Source organism: Mus caroli, chromosome 7 (assembly GCF_900094665.2).
Source record: "Mus caroli chromosome 7, CAROLI_EIJ_v1.1, whole genome shotgun sequence".
NCBI classification, from domain to species: Eukaryota; Metazoa; Chordata; class Mammalia; order Rodentia; family Muridae; genus Mus; species Mus caroli.
The window spans coordinates 15,136,260-15,159,755 of NC_034576.1; the positions used below are offsets into that span (position 1 = coordinate 15,136,260).

At 50.8% G+C, this 23,496-nt stretch overlaps 2 protein-coding genes across 3 annotated transcripts in view; both read left to right on the forward strand.

Moving 5' to 3' along the window:
• The first annotated feature begins 1,590 nt into the window (after positions 1-1,590).
• Kptn (kaptin, actin binding protein) lies at positions 1,591-9,036 on the forward strand. Its single transcript, XM_021166778.1, has 12 exons — positions 1,591-1,896; positions 2,205-2,287; positions 2,427-2,511; positions 2,585-2,639; positions 4,536-4,611; positions 4,701-4,774; positions 5,280-5,389; positions 5,463-5,540; positions 6,218-6,293; positions 7,219-7,354; positions 7,445-7,615; positions 8,640-9,036. Exons 1-12 carry the CDS (start codon positions 1,674-1,676, stop codon positions 8,763-8,765), a joined length of 1,293 nt encoding a protein of 430 aa, XP_021022437.1. The 5' UTR covers positions 1,591-1,673; the 3' UTR covers positions 8,766-9,036.
• Positions 9,037-11,370: 2,334 nt separating this feature from the next.
• Positions 11,371-23,496, forward strand: part of Slc8a2 (solute carrier family 8 member A2) — a 30,809-nt gene continuing 18,683 nt past the window's right edge. For both annotated transcript variants that reach the window (XM_021166777.2, XM_029480078.1), the window contains exons 1-3: positions 11,371-11,965; positions 15,377-16,067; positions 22,012-22,676. In XM_021166777.2, the coding sequence (XP_021022436.1) occupies positions 15,393-16,067; positions 22,012-22,676 (1,340 nt within the window). In that variant the 5' untranslated portion in view covers positions 11,371-11,965; positions 15,377-15,392. The remainder of the gene's footprint in view (positions 11,966-15,376; positions 16,068-22,011; positions 22,677-23,496) is intronic.

The window sequence follows — 23,496 nt, forward strand, 5'->3', positions numbered from 1 at the left end:
AGGGACTCACGGTGTAGCTTTGGCTGTAGACTAGGCTGGCCTCCAGTGTACTGGAATTAAAGGTGTGTGGGGTTAAGGCAGGGACTTCTTTCTACTAATGTACTTAGTACTTCAAGTTAACTGGCCCATGAGCTTCCAGCTCCATCTCTCCAAAGGAGTACTAGGACTACAGATAGCCACCACTTCCTCTGACTTTTTTCCATGGATTCCACAGGTTGGGCTTGGGTTGCTGTGAGGCTTGCATAGCAAGCATCCTTATCACCTATGCCATCTATCTGGCCTAGAGTTGGCAGGGCTTTGGCATATCTACTGAGCCTGCTTTGTGTCTGAGGCTATGCATCCCAGGTGCTGGGGTTGATTGAAGTGGCAGATCCAGACCCCATGAAGGCCTCATAGCACCTGGCTGGTAAGCCCTCCATCACAGAAGCATTAGCCCAGATCCTGCTCTCCCTCAGCTTCGGGCTCAAACTTTGTAAAGCTCTTTGCATAGTTCTGGTGAGAAGTTTGTGAGGGACTCTAAAGGGTGTGATGGCACCAGGTGCAGTGTGGGTGGACAAGGTAGCCATGGGTCCTGCAGACTGTCACTATGAATGTTCACTAAAGCAGGTAGTCTCTTCTGCCACCAGGATGGATAGGTTAGCTGATCTTTTCCCTGGTATAAGAATACACTTTACTGTTTTAAGGATAATATTGCTTAAAGGATTTACTTAACTCAGTTGGCCTATATAATAGATTCAAGAGTACCTTAGGGCCAGCAAGATGGCTCAGCAGGCACAGGTGCTTGCGACCATGCCTAACTAGTTCAATTGCTGAGACCCAGGAGGTGACGGGAGCTGACTCCTGGACTTGTTCTCTGATCACACGCCATGGTACATGTGCCCATACAGAAACATATACATAAATGTTTTAAAAATATTAAGAATACCTACTTTAGAAGGGCACGCCTGTGTTCTTGGCACTTGGCATACAGAGGTAAGAGGATTGTCACAAGTTTGTTGCTAGCCTGATTTGTAAATTACTGGTTCAGCCAAGGCTATGGAATAAGATCCTGTCTCTAAAAGTAAAAAGATTAGATATGTGCCTCCACTTCAGCTTGCTTATGAGTTTAAATAAATTGGCAGATCGAATGTGCTTATCCAAAAGGGTAGTAATTAGGTTTTGTAATTGTTTTGTTGTTCAGTTAGTTTTTGTTGGAGAATGAGTGTATTTATAGGAGTGCATGTGTGTGTATAGAGAGAGTGTCTCATGCAGACCGGCGGGCCTGAAAAGTACTTATATACTTAAGCTTGGCCTCTAACTCTGTAGAACTAGAGTTGAAACTGGTGCAACTGCCTCCACTTCCCAAGTGCTGTAATCACAGGAGTGTGTGCCCACCCACAGTTCAGGGTGATACTTATTCTCCTTTTCACACTGCTTTCAGAGAGGCCCAGAGACGCCTCCATTCCCCCATCTCAAATCCTGGAAGACCGTCTCCATAGCTCCAAAACGGGCAAGGACAGAACACTCAGATGCAGAAGGGCAATTTTGTCTGGGCCGCCCAGTCAGGGAACCAAGCGCCATATTTGTAGAGGGCAGTAATCGCAGCTTCTTGACGTCATCAGTATGCGCTAGTGGAGGTTTCCTGACAGGTTGGGGAGCATCAGGCCAGCTGGGACCGATCGCGGAGGGCCAGGATGGGGGAGGCGGCCGTGGCAGAGGGACCTTGTCCACTTCTGGAGGACAGCTTCACGCGCTTCTCGTCGCAGAGCAACGTGTATGGGCTTGCTGGAGGCGCCGACGGGCGAGGGGAGTTGCTGGCCGCCACTCTTAAAGGCAAGGTGCTCGGCTTCCGCTATCAAGACCTCCGACAGAAAATCCGGCCTGTGGCTAAAGAGCTGCAATTCAACTACATTCCCGGTGCGTGGCGCTGTGGTGCCTGGGGAGGGACTAGAGTCTGGTGTTGAGGGTTCTAAGATTGTCACTGTGTTGCGAGGTCAGGGTCAAAACTGATAATCATTAGGGTCCCAGACAGTGGTCATCATGGCCTGAAAGTATTAGGGTTCAGGATTCCGCAAACATAGGTTATCAGCAGCATAGTAGTCGGTGTTCAGAGGTCATGATGATAGCGGTCAGACTCCAGCTATCTGCAGTGGTATGAAGTTAGTGTGGTTAGGCCGCAAGAGTGGAGACCTGCCTAATCAGTGAACTTTGAACTCCCCTCATAGTGGATGCTGAGATCGTCTCCATCGACACTTTCAACAAGTCACCCCCAAAACGGGGCCTGGTTGTGGGCATCACTTTTATAAAGGTACCACAGCACCCTCCGCCTGTCCACGCCCTCTTCCTTAGTCACTGTGGATCCCACCAAGTCTATCTCAAGTGCTCTGAATCTACTCCAAATGCCTGTCACCTCCCCTACCTCCCCTATGAGAAGTTTCCACCCCCAGGACTCAGGAGACAAGGGCAGTCCGTTTCTTAACATTTACTGTGACTATGAGCCTGGCTCAGAGTACAACCTGGACTCTATTGCAGGTGAGTGGGGCATAGGGGAGAGCGTGGCTGGGGCTGCCAGGGGCTGCTGGGCTTAACTTGTGTCCTTCTGCAGAGAGCTGCCTGAATTTGGAACTCCAGTTCACACCTTTCCAGCTGTGCCACGCAGAGTGAGTGACCCTGGGCACCCATGCTCTCCTACCCTTTCCTTGCACTCAGAGGCTTTTGCCCTATCTGGAAAACAAAAGGCTTTTCGTACACTAAGGATTGGAAACAGGTAGTGTTAGGGGCCCAAAAGGTGATGGGAAGTATAGCCGGGAAGTGGGGTTTCACGGAACTTTAGCAGACTGGAATCCACACACCTGCCATTACCAGTCTGGTTCTCATGGTGCTTTTCAGAGTGAATGCAGCCAAGATGGTTACATTGTCACCTCTCAGGTAGATCATTCCAGTGGGTTAATTGAGCACTGGGAACTCAACTTCCGAATTCTAGATCTCTGCTTCCCAGACCTGGAATTGTTCTGTAGCCCCGGAAGCCCTGAGATTCCCAGATTTAAAAGATGCAATTGAATGCTGAGGATACATTCAGGCAGTAGAACACTTGCCTAGCACACAGAGCTCTGGGTTCTATCCAAAGCACACATAAACCAGTGGTGCATACCTCTAATGTCAGCACTCAGGAGGCGGAAGCAGGAGGATAAGAATTTGGCTCAAGGTCATTTTTGGCTGCGTGAGTTTAAGGCTAGCCTGGGTTATATGAGAGTTGTCTCCAAAAAAAAGGGGGGGGTTCTATCAAACCCAGCAGCTCCTGAGATTCTGTAGAGGGACCTGTAAGGAGGTAGATCATCTAGAATCTTCACAATTTAAAATCCCAAAGAAAGTGGGTTCATAAGCCGGGCGTGGTGGCACACGCCTTTAATCCCAGCACTTGGAAGGCAGAGGCAGGTGGATTTCTGAGTTCGAGGCCAGCCTGGTCTACAAAGTGAGTTCCAGGACAGCCAGGGCTATACAGAGAAACAAACCCTGTCTCGAAAAAAAAAAAAAAAGAAAAGAAGAAGAAAGTGGGTTCATTTGCGAGTCTTCATAACAACACTGATACCAGAGATTAGCAACATTGTTGTTTTGTTTTGTTTTGCATTTTTTGTCAGTTAGTAAATCTTAGGTTCTGAGGGTCAGACAGTTGGTCTCACAGCTGTACAGTTTTACCACTAGAGCAAGCAAACAGCAGTTGGCATGGTAGATGAATGAGGATTGTGCCAATAAAACTTTATTTACAAAAAGCATTTAGTGGATTGGATTTGGTATGCAGGTCCTTAGTGCCCAACCTCTGGTTTAGTAGGTAAGAGATACAAAAATGAAGCTTCAAGTGTGTGTGGGTGTGTGCATGTGTACACGTGCATGTGCAAGTGCAAGTGCAAGGATGTACTGGTATGCATGTGTGTTCATGTGTGCATGCATGTATATATACACCTTATTATGAAGATCCTTTTATATTTACTTGTGTGCAAGAGGGTCCCATGCATATAGGTGGAGGTGAGAGAACAACCCACAGGGGTCAGTTCTTCCATGCTGTGTGGACCTGGGAATCGAATTCAGATCATCCAGACTGGTAGCAGTTGCCTTTATCCACTGAACCCTTGCTGTGAGGTTTTGCAGATTCATTCTGAAGTACCCTGCCCTGTTCCTAGAGTGAAGATTTGAGCAGTTGGGGGCTCTCAGAGCAGGGCTCCCAGCACCTGTCCTTGGCCGCTCTGAGACCTCGCAGCTGCGGAACTTAAGAGTTGGTGTACACAAGTCTGTAGAACACTAAGCCATGCACCTGGCATGTGAGTCTCTGGGTGGCAGCGTTCTTGCAGGCTTTTGGCATTTCAGGCTGGGTGTAAGAGGTACAGGTAAGTGGATCAGGAGTTCAAAGCCATGTAGCTATGGCTACATAGTAAGTTCAAGACCAGCCTTGGGTTCAGGAAACCCTATTTCAAAAATAAATTGACAGTGGCATTTCTAAATCCCTGGAGGAATTTAACCCCACTCAGGTTCTAGCACATTCTAGATTTCTTTGCTTTCAGAGTCCAGGTTGGGGACCAGCTGGAGACCGTGTTTCTTCTGAGTGGGAACGACCCAGCTATTCATCTCTACAAGGAGGTGAGGTGGGCAGGCTTGACATAGTCTGACAGTGCTGGCCTGTGGCTGTTAACTGACTCCATCGCCTGGGGTGGGCCTTGCTTCCTCAGAATGAGGGACTACATCAGTTTGAGGAGCAGCCCGTGGAAAACCTCTTTCCAGAGCTCACGAACCTGACCAGTAGGTAGGAGAGGACCACGGCACTCAAAGAAGGGATCAGGGCCCTGTGTACAGAGAAGCCAGACAGAGCAGGCTGCCCTCTAGCACAGCACACAGGAGAGCAGCCTTAGAGAAAGTAGGAAGCGTGTTGGAGTGTCACTTAGTTGATGAAATGCTTGCCTACCTCAAAACCCTGAGCTCCATCCTGTAATCTAGGCATGATAATGTACAGGTGGTAGAGACAGGAGAGGCAGGAATTCAAATTCACCCTTGACTTTGAAGCTAGCCTGGGCTACATAAAACCCTGACTCAAAAAAAAAAAAAAAAAAGAGGCAGCTGGGTAGCATGTTCCCAGCTTTCAGCATGACCTCAAAGTTGATTGATCATGGGTGGGTGTCCCCAGAGCAAGCAGGATGGGGCTCAGAGGCTGACTCCTGGTGCTTCAGGGAGGGGGTGGGTGGTCCGGAAAGCAGAGGTGGGGTTCTGGGAAATCAACCTGTCTGTCCACCCATCCACTGTCCTCCTACCAGTGTCCTTTGGCTTGATGTCCACAACCTCCCTGGCTCATCCCAGCGGCTCTCGGCTCTGGGCTGCCAGAGTGGTTATGTGCGTGTGGCTCACGTGGACCAGAAGAATCGAGGTGAGGGTGAGGCCTGGAGTGGGGACAAGCCCAGGGATGGGAACAGGTCCCCGAGTCCCTGCTTTCCACACAGAGATCTTGCAGACATGGACAATCCAGCAGGATGGGCCCATCTCCCGAGTGATTGTGTTCAGCCTGTCAGCCTCGGAGGGTGAGCTCTTTACTCTCAACCTGGGGTCTGGGAAGTGGACTCTGCAGCCTCAGCTTTCCCCTCCCCCCACACACCCTGAGTCCAGACCCTTTGCTCCTCCTGGGGCCCCTCTCCAGCCTGTAAGCTGTGCCACAGGCTGGCCTCAGATCAGTTCTGTTATCCAACCTCTCTCTCCCCACTTTGGTCTAACCTTCAACTTTTTCTTTACTTTCAACTTTCCCTTTGTGGTCTAGCCCTCACTCCTCATTATTATCTTACACTGGCTTCCCCCACCCCAGATTTCTCATTCCCTTTGGACTGACAACTGTCAATCATGGTCTCACCCTACCCCCCAGGTGCTTTTCTTCCTATTCCTTGACTTTGGTTTGTCCCACACTGACATTCACCTTAACCTGTCCCTCACCTTCTAAGCAAGGTCCCCTTCACCCGAATTCTCACAGTGCGGTCTAACCTTAGACCTCAACTCTGCTCTAATCTTTGTCTCTTCTGTTGTGTTCTACCTTCAGACTAACGCCATCTAAAGTCTGGCCACAGTCCTGTCATAGTCTAACCTCTAATCCTCCCTTCTGAGGCACAATCTTGGGTCTTCGTCCTAGCCAGCATTCTTCACTGCAGAGGGGATGGGGATAAGGAAGATCCTGTCTCCATAGACCTGCCAACTCCTGTCTCTTCCATAGCAACCCAGGACAGCCCCCAGCAGGAAGGATACAGTCTGCTTGTGGCCAGCATGCTGGAGCCAGCTGTGGTGTACTGGTGAGCATGCCTGGGGTTTCTGGGCACAATTTAACATTGTGCCAGTGTGGTGTGGTCTAACCTTGTCAACTCTTTGAGGTGGCTAGGGTCAAGAGAGCAGAAGGTGGGAGCACTCACATCTGGATCTTGTAGAGATTCTCCCCCCTTTAAAGACACCCAAACCCCTGACATGAGTGGACCAGAGATGCCAGCAGACACTGGCTTGAGAAAGCCTACACATGCAGTCCTTGGTTATTTCCATGATGTCACTGTTCCCACCTTCTTGGATTTTAAGTCACCACAAATTGTACAGTTGTAATGCTAACATAGACAGTCAGCTTTGTATGTTTTAGGAATGGGGGTGAAATAGGATCTTAGGAAGTCAAGGATGCCCTCCAACTATGAGGCTAAGGATAACCCTGAACTCTGACAGTCCTTCTGCCAGTGCCACCCGTGTGCTGGGATTACAGGCATTTACCACCACACCCAGCTCTTGTGGTGCTGGGTCAAACCCTGGGCCTCATTCATGCTACATTGTACCGATTTAACTACATCCTTGACCCCACATCCCCTCCACCCTATCCCCCCACTCCATGCATTCCCATCCACTCCTAATTCCACCCAGCTCCTGCACACTTGTGCTCTGTAAAGTACCAAGTGCTTAGAAGTTCAGGGATCAGGGTACTGTGTCTCCAAGAGCCACTGTGTGGGTGTACACCTGGGAGCACAGTAGGCCATCCAGAAGAGGATCTACAGGATGAACACTTGAGACCAACCACTTTCAAAGGTACAAACATTGAAACCAAGGCACACAGCGTTAGGAGTGAGTCTGGACCTCAGGGGAAGCCAGTCGGACATCACCTACAGTCTGGAACCAAAGGTGGCAAGGTCCTGTCATCTGACCTTAGCACACCCCCCCACCCCACCCCGTGTTTGGAACCCTCAGGGATCTTCTGAACAAAGGTCTGGATGACCAACTTCTCCTGCCTGGCAGTGACCAGTTTGACAGTGTCCTCTGTGGCCTGGTCACTGATGTGGACCTAGATGGACAACCGGAAGTCCTGGTGGCCACCTATGGACAGGTGGGTCTTGAAAGATGGGCCTGTCACTCATGTGTGTCTCTGCAGTGACCTCCTCCTCAGCCTGCATGACCGTCACCCCTCTTCCCACAGGAGCTGCTCTGCTATAAGTATCGTGGACTGCCGGAGGACAGCAGAGGCTTCCGCCTGCTGTGGCGCAGGAGCTTCGCCAGCCCCCTGTTGGCCATGGCCCATGTGGACCTGACTGGAGACGGCCTGCGGGAGCTGGCCGTGATATCCCTGAAAGGGGTGCACATCCTCCAGGTATCAGGCCTGCCACGGCTGAGGCAGAAGCTGCCACTCACTAAGGGACCTTGCCAGGCTCGGTAGGACGGAGGTTGAGAATGGGGCAGTTGCCCAGCTATAGGCATGGTGTCTTGACTTTAGGAAGGGATAGCCTGGCCTTGGGAGGTCTCTGGCAGTCAAGAGAATGCTACCCAGTGGCATTCATGAGGGAGGTATCAGTCTGGTAAAGCAGAGTTAGATGCTGTGGGTTTTAAAATCTCAGTGTGTGTGTGTATGTGTGTGTGTGTGTGTGTGTGTGTGTGTGTGTGTGTGTGTGTGTGACAGAGACAGAGACAGAACGAGCAGGGAGGGTTTCGTGTGTCCTTCTCTCTTCTATCTTATTCTCTTGAGGCAGAGTCTCCTACTAAACCCTAAGTTAAGCTGGCAGCTGATGAGCCCCCAGAGGAGCATCTCTGAGGTCTAACCTCAGCTTCTGCTTTCCACTTCTGCCTGGTTCTTGCTTTGTTAACCTCTCATTTGTTGCAGGATCTCACCTTTGTCCTTCCTGCTGTGATCTAACCTCAGCTTCTCTCTAACAGCTGAACTTCAAATACCCTCTAATGTAGTCTGGTTTTGAGCCATCTCTGTCTTTCCTCTGATTACTCTCCTATTCCTTCCTCGCCTTTCTCTTTCCACTTATTTATTTGTGTCTGGTGCTTAGTATAAGACTCACTGTGCTATGTCCCCCAGCCCTTGGGTTTGCAAGGCAGAGTCACATTGTATAGCCAAGCTGTCCCAGAATTCAGTCCCTGTGTCTCAGCTACTGGAGCACCATGCCCAGCCTTCTGCTGATCTCCAATCTCAGTTCTTTCTACTTGGGTCTAATTTGCCCCTCCCACAGGAAGTTGACCTAAAGCTGTATCCCCAACCCAAGTCTAGCCTCTGCTCCCTCCTACTTGGGAGATCAATTCTCATCCAACACCCTGTGGTCTAGTCTCTGCCCAGTGTGGTCTGAACGTGTCCCTCTCCTGTCACAGCTTACCGTCCTCTCTTGTCCCCACAGCACAGCCTGATCCAGGCCTCTGAGCTGGTCTTGACACGGCTTCGTCATCAGGTGGAGCAGAGGAAACATCAGCAGGGCCTTGGGGACAGAGTGGGGCCCAGGCCTGTGGAGCCCCCAGCCTCCTGAGCACTCCATCTTCTCAGGTGTGGACACCTCATATCTATCATTGTTGATGGGGAGCGAAGCATCTTAGAAGAGGAGTGTGCCCCTTGGACTCCCTCAGAAGGGGAATTCTAAGAGTCCCTGACCCACCCTGGTGTGCTGTGTGACCCTAGCTGATAACTACTGTCTGAGCCATTTGAAAAGGGATGTTCTCAGCCAACCTCTGCTCCCATCAGGTGTTGGTCCCTGAGGACCATTTACACATTCAGAGCAACAAAGCTGTCCTGGCTGTCTTCCTTTCCTTTGTCTGGCAAGCATCTATCAAGTACTTACTGTGTGCCAGGTTCTACACTGTTTAATTCACTCTCAAAGAACTGAGGAGGAGGACTTCGCAGAGATTCCTAGGTTAGACCCAGAGAAAAGAAAGAAAGTTACAGTGTGTGGAGGGTGCATTTTTGAAAACTATGGAGCCATTCTCTGCTCTGGTGAGCTAAACTCAGGAAGTAGAGTCCCAGACAAATGCCACTGAGGCCTACCCTAGGTTCATTGTCTCAACCTAGGATGAATAAGGCCACAGACAAGGAGTCAGCACTGAGGGGGAAGTGAGAACTCACCAGGGGCTTCAGGCTCTGTTGGGTCCCCTGGGAGACCCATGGAGACTAGGGAATCTTTGGGGATTTTCAGCATCTCCAGTGAACCCAGTAAGGTCTCTGCAGACCCCCTCAGCCCCAGAGAAGAAGTGATCCTGTTACTGGTCCATTTAGGAGGGGGCTGGTCTTGAAAGAAAAGGGATTACACTGGCCATGGACCAAGGCTAACAAAGTAAGTGAGCATAGATTCTGGTGTGGAGTGTCACAGCTAGACCAAGGCAGACAGGCCCAAGGAGATACTGTGCTCAAGTAGGTATTGGGGCTCAGCTAAACAGCCCAAAAGGATCGGAGAGACAAGAGTAGTCACCACCCCCATGGTTCCATCAGAGTCTCTAACCCAAGGCCCAGAGGAATTTAGCCCAGAGGAAATGTTGCTTCCCCAACCCCTAACCAGGAATAGAATTGGGGTCTGTAGGGTTGGTAAAATAATAGAGAGGGACTCCAGGCTGGGGGTGGGGCCTGGACGCTTCCTTGGAGGAACATGTGTTTGTGGGGTTGGGTAGGTAGCAGTGACTCCTACTAGGGAAGTCCACCTGTAAATCTGACCACCCTCGTGCACTGCAAAGGACATCAGATGCCAAGATCCTGACTTCCCAGGCTCCAACCTCCAAAAGCCAGGCCGAAGCGTGGGAAGCTTCAGGGAGTTGGAATTTCCCTCTCCTGGCAGCAGGCCCAAGAGTGTCCCTCCAGAGCTGGGAGCTGGCAGCGGGCACCGGCTGTTGGCAAGGCCAGCCTTCTCTTCCTGCTGTACCATTTTGTGCTCAGCACCTGTCACCTGTCCTCTAGAAGGAGGGAGCCTGGAGTGGCGTTTGTCCTGAGGGTAGTGATGGGAAGGCGAGTGATGCACACGTCCTGAGGTGTGTGCATGTGTGCACATGCAGGCATGAGTGCTCGCACCTGTGCACCCAGTTGTATTCAACTACCTGAAGGCTTCAGAATCCTAGGACATTTGGCTTAGGACTTGGCAGTTGGGGGGAAATTAAGAAGGGGTCTTGTGTAGCTCAAGCTGGCCTCTAGCCAAGGGTAACCTTCAACTCCTGATTCACCTCCACCTCTTGATTGCTGGGATTGCAGGCATGCACCACCATGCATAGTTTATACTGTACTGAGGGCAGAACCCAGGCTTACTGCATGTTTGGCAAACATGCTACCAACTGGTTCACATCATCAGCCCCCTCCCCCAAAACTGTTGTGATCTAGGTCTTGCTATGAGGATGGCTTGGAACTCAGCCATCCTCCTGTCTCAGCCCCCTGAGTACGGAAATCAAACAGATGTGTGTCACCACACTGGGTGATCTTGATCCTTCCCTGCCTTGCTAGCCCAGAGGCAGTACAGAATGCGGTAAAGAATCAGAACCCGAAGCCACAGTTGCTGCCTCAGTTTCCCCCTCGTAATGTCAAAATGGAGCTAACAACATCTACCTCTGGGGATTGGGAGTGAGACTGTGTTTTGGCGCGGCAGGAGCAGTGGGAATGGCTCTTGTCGTACCTGGGCACTCTGGTAGCAGTTCCCTGTCTTCTGTAAGGTGCTCTGAGCAGGCTGAGCCTGTGAACTTGGAAAGATATGCCTCCCGACATTCCTTCCCCCACTTCCCCCAGGTCTGCCAGCCTGTGGCTATTTGTAGCAATGACTACATCTCTGGGCCCTTGTATGGACGGGTTGCTGTGCGTGTGTGATCAAAGAGAGGGACTGGGATACCACAGCACAGACTGGTGTACAAACTTGCGCCCTCCATCGCTGTCCTCGGATTCTAGTGCTGAACCCCAAGATTGGGCAACCTGCAGCCCCAGCCTTGCCAAGCCCCTCTACCACCCACTAGCTTCCTTGGCCACGCCCCTTTCCGGGCTCCTCCCTCCTGCCCCTTTGTAGGGCAGGCTCTGTTCTGTAGCCCCGCCCCCAGGCCCCTGGCCACGCCTCCTCATATTGGCTCCTCCCTCGGCGGTTCTCTAGTCTGAGCTCCCAGGCCTCGCTCCCTCCCATAAGCCCTGCCCTCTCCTGGCTCCTCTTTTCCTCCGGCGACTATATTCCTCCTCCTGGTGGTCCTTTCCCCAGCTCCCCTGTGCCCACCCTCTCTCCTCCTTCAACTCCTCCCTCTTCCAGGCTGTCCCTGTCCTCCAACCCACAACTACCCTGTTCCCACACACCACCCTGCCTAAATTTCCTCTCTCCCACCTCCTGGTGGTCCTTTCCCCAGCTCACTTGTCCCACCCCCTCCCGTCAGCAGCAACTCCCTCCTTCAGCCTAGACTCTCTTAACGGCTGATTCCCCCGCCCCAGTTCCTCTGTCCCCGCCCCCTTCCCCGGCCTCCTCCCAAGCTGTATTCCCCTACCTCTCCAGTCTACACCCCTCTCCGGGGCTGCTCTCTCAACTCCCCCCTTTTCTCTGTCCCCGCCCCCTCCCCTGGGCTCCGCCCTCCTTTCGGCCCCTCCCCGGTTCCCCTCCTCGCATCCCCTCTCCTCCCTCCTCCCTGCTCTCCCTCAGTCCCCGGCTCCTCTCCCTCTTTCTCCCTTTTCTCCTCGGGCGGAGGGGCCCACCGCGGGGGCCCAGCGGGGACCGGCCCGGCCGCAAGGCAGGTAAGAGCCCGGCGTGGCCGTCCGGAGCCTCCGGGGTTGCGGGAATCCAGGCTGCGCCGCATCGTCAAGTGCGGGGGCTTTCTGAGCCCTGGCTCTGAGTCCTGGCTGCTCCGCTTTCAGCGTGCGCCATGTGTATGGTGTATGTCTGTCTGTCCGTCTCTGGGCACCTGGGTCTATCTCTCCCCTCCCTCTTCTCCCTCTGCCTGCAGCCAACTCACACCCACACACCTCTGTCTCCGCCCCTGATGCACGGGGAACCTGGAGGAGGCAGATTCCCCGCAGTGTGGACTCCCCCGAGGGCCTGGAGTGCCCCCAACTCCTCCTCACCCCTTTTTAGCCCAGGTCTCTCCATCCTCTCAACCTTGACTCTCTGAGACTGGTCCTGCCTACAGCCTAACCTGTGTAATAACATTCGACCAGTCCTTCCAAAGTCTAACTCCCATATTTCTCACTGTCCATTGATTCTTTGGACAACTCTGAGGCACTTTGCTACTCCTGGGCACTGTTCTAAGATCAGGCTAGACAGGTCCTTCTCACAGTCTCACTTCCTCCAGCCTCACACCTTCACAGCGAGGTTGGGTGGGAAAGCAGTAACCTTCTGGGGACTCTACAAAGGGGCTCAGCCTGACGTTTTCCTTCCCTGGGGAAGGGCTCCAGAGAAGGTAGGCGAGGTGCTAACCAACACCTGGGCCAGAGCTGGGGTGAGCTTTCTGCCTACAAGATACCCGCCCTGCGTGGCAGGCGCGTGGGGATTCCAGATGGCTTAAAAGATCACTGGGTTAGGAGCTCCACGCCTTAATGCCACATTTGTGTTCTGCCTCTGACTTGACCAAGTCCTTTCTCTCCCTACTGGTCTCAGTTTAGTCTGCAATCTGCAACTGTGTGTGTGGTGGGGGCCCTGTGTGGTTGATGGAAAGAGTGGTATGTGTGAGTGTGTGTGTGTGTGTGTTCTGAATTCTGTATTCCCACTCTGCTTTGCATCGCCCCCACCCCCAGCAGTCAGTATACACGCCAGGTCCTCACCCTCTGTGGCTGCCTTGAGGAGTCCCACCTGACTTTCCAGAATCCCCCAGAGATAGGCCAGGCAGAACAGGACACTCATCACTATCCCAGCTGGCCAGCAGCCCATGAGGTTGGTGGAGAGACGGCCTTGAAGATGCAACCCTGAGAAGGTGCTACCATCTGCCCTGCCGGCCCTCCCTGGACTCAACCTGATCCTTTCGCCATTGAGTCTACACCCAGATTAGCTTTCAAGACTCAGAGGAGGAAGCCTGGAGCAGTAAGTGTGGCCTCCCCAGCCATAGACAGACAATGCTCAGGCCTCTTGTCCAAGTGTTTCACAAATATTTATCTAGTGCTTTCTCTCCTGAGTCCCTCTTCCAAGACTAGGAGATGGGGGGAGGAATCAGCGTGACAGCAAAAAGGGATCAAATAGACCCTGCCTCTGGGCGGGCAAACATTAGTCCACTGACCCTGGTGTTCCTGAAGGACTGAACCTGGACGAACAATTGGTTAGACTTGAACTAGGACTTCCCAGGCATCTCACCCTCCCCCAAAGAGGCAGTTAGATGATTCTTGACTTACAGGGTCTTTCCTGTCTCTCCCAAAACCCAAAAAGGGAGGAGGGAGAAGCAAAGGGAAGTCTGCTTGGGATCCTGGTGGGTTCATAATTACTCATGAGTGTTTGCTAATTAGGGGCTGCTAATTAGATATATCATTAAAGGCCTTGTCTAGGGGGCTAACTGTGTATCGGCTCTTTAAGAATCACCCCTCTCCCCGCCCCTGCCTACACACACACACACACACACACACACACACACACACACACTCCACTCCTTTTCGGGAAGTTCTGCCAACATACTGCCTCCCTCCCCCAGAGCGGGCTCCTGGTCTGTGGGTGTGAGTCGAGGGTAGGCTGTGGGTTAGACTTCGAGAAGAACTTTCAGACTGACATAGAAGGTGGAAATTCCTGGAGACAAGGCTAGAGGCACCCCAAGGCATTTCTAATGGACAGCAGGCTCAGGTGACAGCTCCTCGGGCTGCCTTTTCTCTATAATAGGCAACTGGGTTACCATAACAACCTGAGGGTGGAGCCAGGAGCTCAGACCTTGGGTACCTTCTGGGGGGAGTGGATGCTGGGTGATCTGTGCAAATTGTTTCACTTCTCTGAGCCTTGATCCTCTACTTTGTGAACTGAGTCAAAGGCCAGGGGTGTCATTGTGGAGAGCACAGTCAGAGCCCCAAGGAAGAGCCGGCTTCAGGCCCCAAGGGACAAACAGCAGAGGCTAGAATGCCTGAAACAGAGCAGGGGGGACAGAGGCACATGCAAGCAAGGGAGGGCTCCACAGTCCTCTGAGACTGGAGTTGTGGAATATTCTGGAAGAAGAATGGATGGGCGCTCCTGTGTGCTTATTGTTTATTTATTATTGTGTGGATGTGTATGGTCAGAGGACAACTGTATAGAGTCAATTCTCTCTTCCTATCTCTTCTTTGGCCATGGCACACTTAAACCCTCCTCAAAATAAATAAAATGTAATGAAACATAAACACAGAAAGACAAAAATAGACGCTCATACCCAGAACCTACTACAGCCCCCTCAAGAGCCAAGCTGCAGTGCCTGGAATTGCCCAGTGGGCTCCTGGCCTCCAGCTGACACGGGTTTCACAGTGTTCTTTGTACCTGGCATCCTTCACTCAGCCGTGCGTCTCAGGATCAGGTTCCTCTATGTCATCACGGTTAGCCACAGTCCCCTCTCTGCTTAGGGGCTGTATACTACTCCATTACTGTTTCTGCATTTAATTGTTGAGAGGCCTCTGAGTTGTTTCAAGGTTGGCCCTGTTGTAGATAAAGCTGCCATGGACGTTCTCCTAGGGACCTTTGGATGAGATGGGTATATAAGCCTGTCCTGGGCAAAGCTGCAAAATCACGAGAGTGTGTGATGGTTGGCTGCAGGCACCCAAGGTGCTTTGACTCACGGATGTTTCCAGCGTTTCACACTCTGTCCTGGGCATTCCTGTGTCTTTTCATCTGGGTATCCATGTGGTAATCTCTGTGTCTCTTTGTCTCCTGTTCCCAGCTCACCTGTGTCTTGTAGCCTAACAAACTGGGATACTGTTCTTTGACAGTGCTGGTAATGATTTTCTGCATGCTACACATGTGGTCTATCAATGAGCACCACCTTAAGACCCACACTGCATAGTAGGAAAGTACTGTGCCTTTGAGCAACATCCCAGCCCCTCACTGGGGGATTCTAGGCAGGGCTCTACCACTGAGCCACGCCCCCAGCCCCTCACTAGGGGATTCTAGGCAGGGGCTCTACCACTGAGCCACACGCCCAGACCACACTGTGCCTTTTGAGTGACAGGGAGGCATGTGATCCACTCAATCTAATCTCCTGCTCCTCTCCCCAGGACCTCACCACCCCCCATGGCTCCCTTGGCTTTGATGGGGGTTGCTCTCCTTCTGGGGGTACCCCACTGCTTGGGGGAAGCCACTCCGACCCCTTCCCTACCGCCTCCAGCAGCTAATGACAGCGATGCCAGCCCAGAAGGCTGCCAAGGTTCCTACCGCTGCCAACCAGGTGTGCTGCTGCCTGTGTGGGAACCCGAGGACCCATCGCTGGGTGACAAGGTTGCACGGGCTGTGGTGTACTTTGTGGCCATGGTCTACATGTTCCTGGGTGTGTCTATCATTGCCGATCGATTTATGGCATCCATTGAGGTCATCACATCCAAGGAGAAAGAGATCACCATCACCAAGGCAAATGGGGAGACCAGCGTGGGCACGGTGCGCATCTGGAATGAGACAGTGTCCAACCTTACACTCATGGCCCTGGGCTCCTCAGCGCCTGAGATTCTGCTGACTGTCATCGAGGTCTGTGGCCACAACTTCCAGGCCGGTGAGCTAGGCCCAGGCACCATCGTGGGCAGTGCCGCCTTCAACATGTTTGTGGTCATTGCTGTTTGTGTGTATGTCATTCCGGCTGGCGAGAGCCGTAAGATCAAGCACCTGAGGGTCTTCTTTGTCACAGCCTCCTGGAGCATCTTTGCCTATGTCTGGCTTTATCTCATTCTAGCAGTTTTCTCCCCAGGTGTGGTCCAGGTGAGTAAAGACCAACACCCCAGGGGAGCCTGGTGGCTTGGGATGTCTGTGTGTGCGCGCGTACGCATGCGTGTGTGCATGTGTGCCAGTCACACTGCGCCAGAGGGCTGAGCCAAAGACAGCAAGTCAAGACTGCAGGTACAGATAGAGCTCTGTGCCCACCCAGAAGGTAATTCCCAAGGCTGCGTGGGCTAACAGAGCCCAAGGTCCATGTAAGACATGCCTCAGCTTGCCACATAGTTACCTGAGAAGGCTCCTTTTGCATAATTTATTCCCAACTTTACAGTAAGACATCTCTTATTTGCATAATTCACACTTCACTTACATAGACCAGCCTCCTGTGTTCTGACAGCGCAAATCAATTTGAGTAACTTGGCACATTTACATAATATATCCATGGACTGGCATCTGTAGTACCCACATCTGCATAATTTATCTCTCTGTAGGGCCAGAGAGATGGGCAGTTTGCATGGCTCATTCATTATTCAGCTTCAGTTCAGATTCAGTGTAGTTTATACTCCCATCCAATTGGCAAGGACACCAGCAGAGGCCGGTGTCCACTTTGCATAATTTATTTCCACACCGAGACAAATTTGAAACTCACAGCTGCCTGGCTCACACCCCGATTGCCACAATCCTCCGTCTATCTCTCCCAAGTCCAGTGTCTTCACCAGCACCCCTGCCTGTCCTTATCTACCTTTACAACATTTGGTTAATTTATTTCCCACAAGTCTAAGACTGCTGCCTCTATTTGCATAATTTATTCATGGGTCTGGCCTAATTCGTACACCCACATGCATAATTTATTTGTGGTGCCCAAGACTCACTCATTCACGCTGTGCATGATCTGTTAACTGCTGTCACTTAATAGATTCTACTCTAGAAGTACCCAGATATAAAAGTGCTCTAGAGTTGGCATCAAAGTAGAGACTGCAGGGTTTATCTGGGCATGAGGCTTGTGCCTGTCATCCCAACACTAGGAAAGCTGAGGCAGGAGGATTGTTGTAAGCTCAAGTTCAGCCTGGTTAGCACAGTGAGAACGTGGAGATGTCGGTGTAACTAAAGGGTGAAGTCCTTCCCTAGCGTCCAGGAAGTCTTGGGCTCCATACCCAGCATAGGAAGGAACAAGAAAGAAAAGGAAAGGAGGAGACGGGGAAGGAGGGGAAAGAGAGAAAGACTCCGGGATCAGAGCGTGGGAAAGCTTGCACCCAGATCACAACTAGAGCATTGAGCTTCCTAGCAGCCCTGGTGAAAAGGAAAGCATCCTGGCTTAGGGTCCAGAACAGCCTTTGTGTGTGTGTGTGTGTGAGGTGAAGGACTTCCTGTGAGTGTACACATGTGTGCAGGCACAGAGCTCAATGTCAGGGGCCTTCCTCAATTACTCTCCACATTATATTTTGAATCAGGTACCCTCTCTGAACCTAGAGATTGGCTAGACTGTATAGCCCCTGAGCTCAGGGGTCCTGCCTCCACCTCCCCAGCACGGGGGTCAAAACCTCACCCAGTATATACATACATACATACATACATGCATGCATACATACACACACACATGCACATATACATATAGATAAGAGAGAGAGAGAGGAGAGAGAGCTGTAAAGAAGGAATTCTAGACACTGTGGGTAAGTTGTAGGGGGCAGCAGAGTGGAGGTGACATAAAAGCTGGCTGTGATGTAGAAGGTAGAAGGAAGATGGAGGACACCACAGGTCCAGATGGAGAAGAGGTCTAGATGGACTTTTTATTTATACTCAGGGAAGAAAATGAGGTGGGAGGGGCTGGGGGCTTTTGCTGATTAATGGAGAAACTCCATTAATGAACACACAAACACACACACACACACACAGAGAGAGAGAAAGAGAGAGAGAGATTCTTTTTCTGGACTGGCAAGATTGCTCAGTGGGTAGAGGTGCTGTGTAGCCAAGCCTAATGACCTGAACAACTTCTAAAAGTTTGTCTCTGACTCCATGCCCCCTCCCACCTCATAACAGTAAATAAATAATGTTATAAAAAATGAAAAATCCTCTTTCTTTCTCAGACCTATTTGTAAGGAACTTGGGAGACCACCTCATCTGAAATACTCTTCCGTCTTTTCCTCTTTACCTTTAATGAGAAAGATGGCATTATGGGTATTTATGTGAAAGCCTTCTGAGTTGGAGAGATGGCTTAGCAGTGGGGAGTGCCTGTGGCTCACAACTCCCTGCAAGTCCAGTTTCAAGGGATTTGATGCCCTTTTCTGGCCTCCTTAGGCAACTGCACAGATGTGCTCTTTCCCTCTCTCTCAATTTAAAAAAATATTTTTTTGGTTTTCTGTTTTGTTTTTCAAGACCGGGTTTCTCTGTGCAGCCCTGGCTGTCCCAGAACTCGCTCTGTAGACCAGGCTGGCCTTGAATTCAGAGATCCACCTGCCTCTGCTTCCCAAGTGCTGGGATTGAAGGCATGTGCCACCACTGCCCATTTTGTTGTTGTTGTTGTTGTTGTTGTTTTTCATATTGGAGATTGAAAAACATATGCTAGGCAGGTGGTGCTGAGCCATTGTCCCAGCCCTTCAATGGTAGATTCTAGGCAAGCATTCTACCATGAAGCCATTTGCGGGGAGATTTATTTATTTTTATTTTATGTGTATGAGTGTTTTACCGCATGTTTGTGCACCATGTATGCCTGCTGCCTGCAGAGACTTGAAGAGAATGCTGGATCCCTGGAACTGGAGTTTTGGGTAGTTGCAAACCGCCATGTGAGTGCTGGCAATTGAATCTCCTGGGTCCTCTGGAAGAACAGCCAGTGCTCTTAACCACTAAGCCATCATCCCAGCTCCATCCATTTCTTTCTTAAAACCTAATGTATATATAGACATTTTTCAGACAAGGCCTTACTATGTAGTTCTGGCCTGTCTTGAACTTGTAGAGATCAACCTGTCTCTGTCTCCCCAGAGCTAAAGGCATGCACCACCACACCTAACTAAACCCCTCTAAAGCTTGATATTTGTGCAAGGGTACATGGGTAGCCAGGTGGAAGGCAAAGGATGACTTGAAAGAATCAGTTTTCTCCTTCGACTATGTGGGTCCTGGGAATCAACCTCCAGGTGGCAGTCTTGGCAGCATGTGCCTTTATCCCCTGAGCTTTATTTTTTTTTAAGATTTATTTATTTTATGTATATGAGTACACTGTAGCCTGTCTTTAAGCACACCAGAAGAGGGGACTGAATCCCATTATAGATGGTTGTGAGCCACCATGTGATTGCTGGGAATTGAACTCAGGACCTCTGAGCAGTCAGTGCTCTTAACCACTGAGCCATCTGTCCAGCTGCTCCCCCACCCCGAGCTTTTTTGTTTTGTTTGTTTGGTTGGTTGGATTTTTGGGTTTTTGAAACAGGGTTTCTCTGAATAGCCCTGGCTGTCCTGGAACTCACTTTGTAGACCAGGCTAGCCTCGAGCTCAGAAATCTGCCTGCCTCTGCCTCCCAAGTGTGGGATCAAGGGCATGCACCATCACTGCCTGGCTCACCCCGAGCTTTTTGAGAAAAGATTTCACCAAGTTTTCCAGGCTAGCCTAAGCCTCCCATGTTGCTACAATCACTAAAATGTGCCAGATCATTTCACCTCTTAGGTGTTTCTCATGTGTCAGGAGCTGGTGGTGCTCTATGCTGGGGACATGCATATCAGCTGCAGCTTAGAGGTGGCCCTCATTTACTAACCACGAGACCACTAGGTTTCCTCAGAGCTTCCTGACATGGTGCAGCATCTAAGGAATGAAAAATAAATGATAGCTGCAGATCTAGAGCTCCTGGAAATGAACTTCAGAGTCAGTCGTGCCCATGAGAGCCATTCAGACTCTGAGGAAGGAGAGGCTGGCTGGAGCTGTGGTCACCAGTGGTAGCATGGGGAGATGGAAAGATTGTCATGATCAGAGCACATGTGTTTCAGGTGAAGAGGAGGAAGGAAATGTAGGGGGAAGCTCAGGAAGAGATGCAGGCTCTGACCCTGATAATCCAGGACCACAAGTGGGGAAATCTGTCACTTGGTGGAGGTTAAGAATGTCTCCTTGTCTAGCACATATGTAGCAAGGTATAGTGCTCAGTGGGTAGAAGACCAGGAGTGAGATGGGCAAAGAGCACATGACATTTGAAGAGGCACACTTACTGAGAGGGCAGAGGAGAAAAACTTTGAAAACTCTTCAAGGGAGAGAGCTGGGTTCTACAAAAAGATTTTTAAAAAAAGGTGGGGGGACATAGAGACAAGGGAACCTAGGTAACAGGAACAAGTGGAAGGGATAAGAGAGGGAAGATTGAAAACACCAGCTAGGGTAAGGGGCAGAGAGAAGAGACAGTCAGAGAGGCAGAGATGAAGAGTTAGGCCATTAAAGCTGGCATGAGGTGGGGAAAGGAGAGGGTAAAGGAAGGAGGGAGGAGGAATAAATAATAGGGGCACAGAAGAATGCATGAGTGAGTGAGTGAATAGGCAAATGGATGGATGGCTGTGTGAATGCTTTCATTGATAGGCAAGTGGATGTGTGGACAAAGGAAGGATACATAGGTAGATGGATGTGTGAGTTGATCAGGGATAGATAAATGATGGGTATTTGGGTACAGGGAGGATGGGTGAGTTGGAGGATGGGTGGGTGGCTGGCTATATAGATACATGCTTATATTCATGGATGCATGAATGGGATAGGATGGATGGATGGATGGATGGATGGATGGATGGATGGATGGATGGAAAACAGACAATGGGTGGTCTGTTAGTTAGAGTTTATATTACTGTGATAAAACACCATGACTAAAAGCAACTTGGGGGAGGGAAGCATTACTTAATCTACTGTCTTAGTTACTGTTCTGTTGCTATAAGAGACACTTTGACCAAAGTAACTCTTATAAAAGAAAGCATTTAATTGGGGGCTTGCTCACAGTTTCAGGGGGTTATTGCATTATCATCGTGACAGGAAGCAGACAGACATGGTGCTGTAGCAGTAGCTGAGAGATTTACATCCTAATCCAAAGACAGCTGAGAGAGAGAGAAAGACCTCAGAACCCATCCCCAGTGACACACCTTCTCCAGTGAGGCTACACATACTCTAACAAGGATACACCTTCTAATCTTACCCAAACAGTTCCACTAACTGGGGACCAAACATTCAAACTTATGAGCCTGGGGGTGGGGCATTCTTGTTTAAACTACCACACTTACACTTCCAAGTCACAGTCTATCATCTAAGGAAGTCTGGGGAGGAACTCAAGGCAGGAGCTGATTCAGAGGGTATAGAGGAGTGCTGCTTACCGACCTGCTTTTCCTGGCTTGCTCAGTTTGTTTTCTTGTATACCTCAGGACCATGTACCCAGAGGTAGCACCCATACTGGGCTATGTCATCTCACATCAATCACTGATTAAGAAAATGCCTGAAAAGTGTGCCCATAGGCCAGTCTGACTGGGAGTATCTTCTCAATTGAGATTTCCTCTTCCCAAAGGATGCTAGATTATGTCAAGTTGATATTAAACCAGATAGCACAGATAGGGTTGATAAATAGGTGAGTGGAAGTGGGGTGACGGATGGATGGATGGATGGATGGATAAGTAGATGGATGGATAGGTGGATGGGTGGATGGATGAATGGACACATGGATGAATGAGATATGTGGATAGGTACATGACTCATGGATAGATAAATGGAGGATAAATGGATGGTGGATGGACGAGTGAGTATACACATGGATAGGTGGGTGGACACATGGATGGATGGGTGGGTGGGTGGGTGGACACAAATATAGAGAGATGGTTGGATAGGTGGGTGGATGTGGGTATTGGATGGATGGGTGGATATGTGGGTGGACACAAAGATGGGTGTGATAGATGGGTATGTGTGTCGAGAGATATAAGCATAGGAGAAGCAGAAGTGAACAGGGATGAGCAGGAGAACAGCATGTAGAGCACTCACAGTCTGCTGCCTTCAGGTGTGGGAGGCTCTGCTCACACTGATCTTCTTCCCGGTGTGTGTGGTGTTCGCCTGGATGGCGGACAAGCGACTGCTCTTCTACAAGTACGTGTACAAGCGCTACCGCACCGACCCTCGCAGTGGAATCATCATCGGGGCAGAGGGAGACCCACCCAAGAGCATCGAGCTGGATGGCACATTCGTGGGCACTGAGGTCCCTGGCGAGCTGGGCGCATTGGGCACAGGTCCTGCTGAGGCGCGTGAACTAGATGCCAGCCGGCGCGAGGTCATCCAGATCCTTAAGGACTTGAAGCAGAAGCACCCGGATAAGGACCTGGAGCAGCTGATGGGCATCGCCAAGTACTATGCACTGCTGCACCAGCAGAAGAGCCGCGCCTTCTACCGCATCCAAGCCACGCGGCTGATGACAGGTGCAGGCAATGTGCTGCGCAGACACGCTGCGGATGCTGCCCGCAGGCCGGGAGCCACCGATGGTGCCCCCGATGATGAGGACGATGGTGCCAGTCGCATCTTCTTTGAGCCCAGCCTCTATCACTGCCTGGAGAACTGCGGGTCAGTGCTGCTGTCCGTGGCTTGCCAGGGCGGTGAGGGCAACAGCACCTTCTACGTGGACTACCGTACCGAGGACGGTTCTGCAAAGGCAGGCTCCGATTATGAGTACAGGTACGTTCTGGTACAGGTCACTCTCAGCTTCACGTGGGTTCCAACTATGAGTAGGACCAAGATCCAGGTGGGTTCCAATCTAGGTGCCTCTTAGGCCCAGGTGGGTCCCAAGTACAGATGGGTCCTGGTTCTGGAGGTTCTCTGGCCCACATAGGTCCCAACTACAAGTGTGTCCCAGGTCCAGGTAAGTATTAGTGTAAGTAGGTGGGTCATTGTCTAGATTGGTCCTGAGCAAAGGTGAGTCTAGGTTCAGGTGGGTCCTGGGCAGGTCACATGAGAAGAAGGGAGGGCTGAGCCTCAGCACTTCCTTTAAAGTCTCCCTTCCTTTCTATATGCAGATCTGTAACATCAGTGTATGAATGCATTCATTCATCATTCACTCATTCATGATCCAGTCATCATTCATTCCTTGACTTCCCTGAGCCATGTCCCAAGCCCTTTACTGGGGGATTCTAGACAGGGTAACCACTAAGCCACACTCAAACTCCATTATGAAATATTTTGTTATTCAGAGGAAATGGCATCCCTGCTGCTTAAACACATTTATAGTGTGCCCTGTGGTAATGGAGCCACACCACACTGCTTCCCACCTTGCCCCAGCTGCCTGCAGTTCTTGGTGCACAGACAGACCTTTGTAATGTGTGTAGTTTTATCAAGTTCTTGGCCACCTGGAGGAAGTGCTGGTTATCACTTTCCTGCCTCTTAATGTACCAGACACCATTCTGGGCAAGGCAAGTTGCCTTTGAGATTTTCTCCTCAACATTCACAAGTTATTTGTGCCTCTTGTTTCTGGACCATGCTGGCTTTGTTTGTTTGGTTG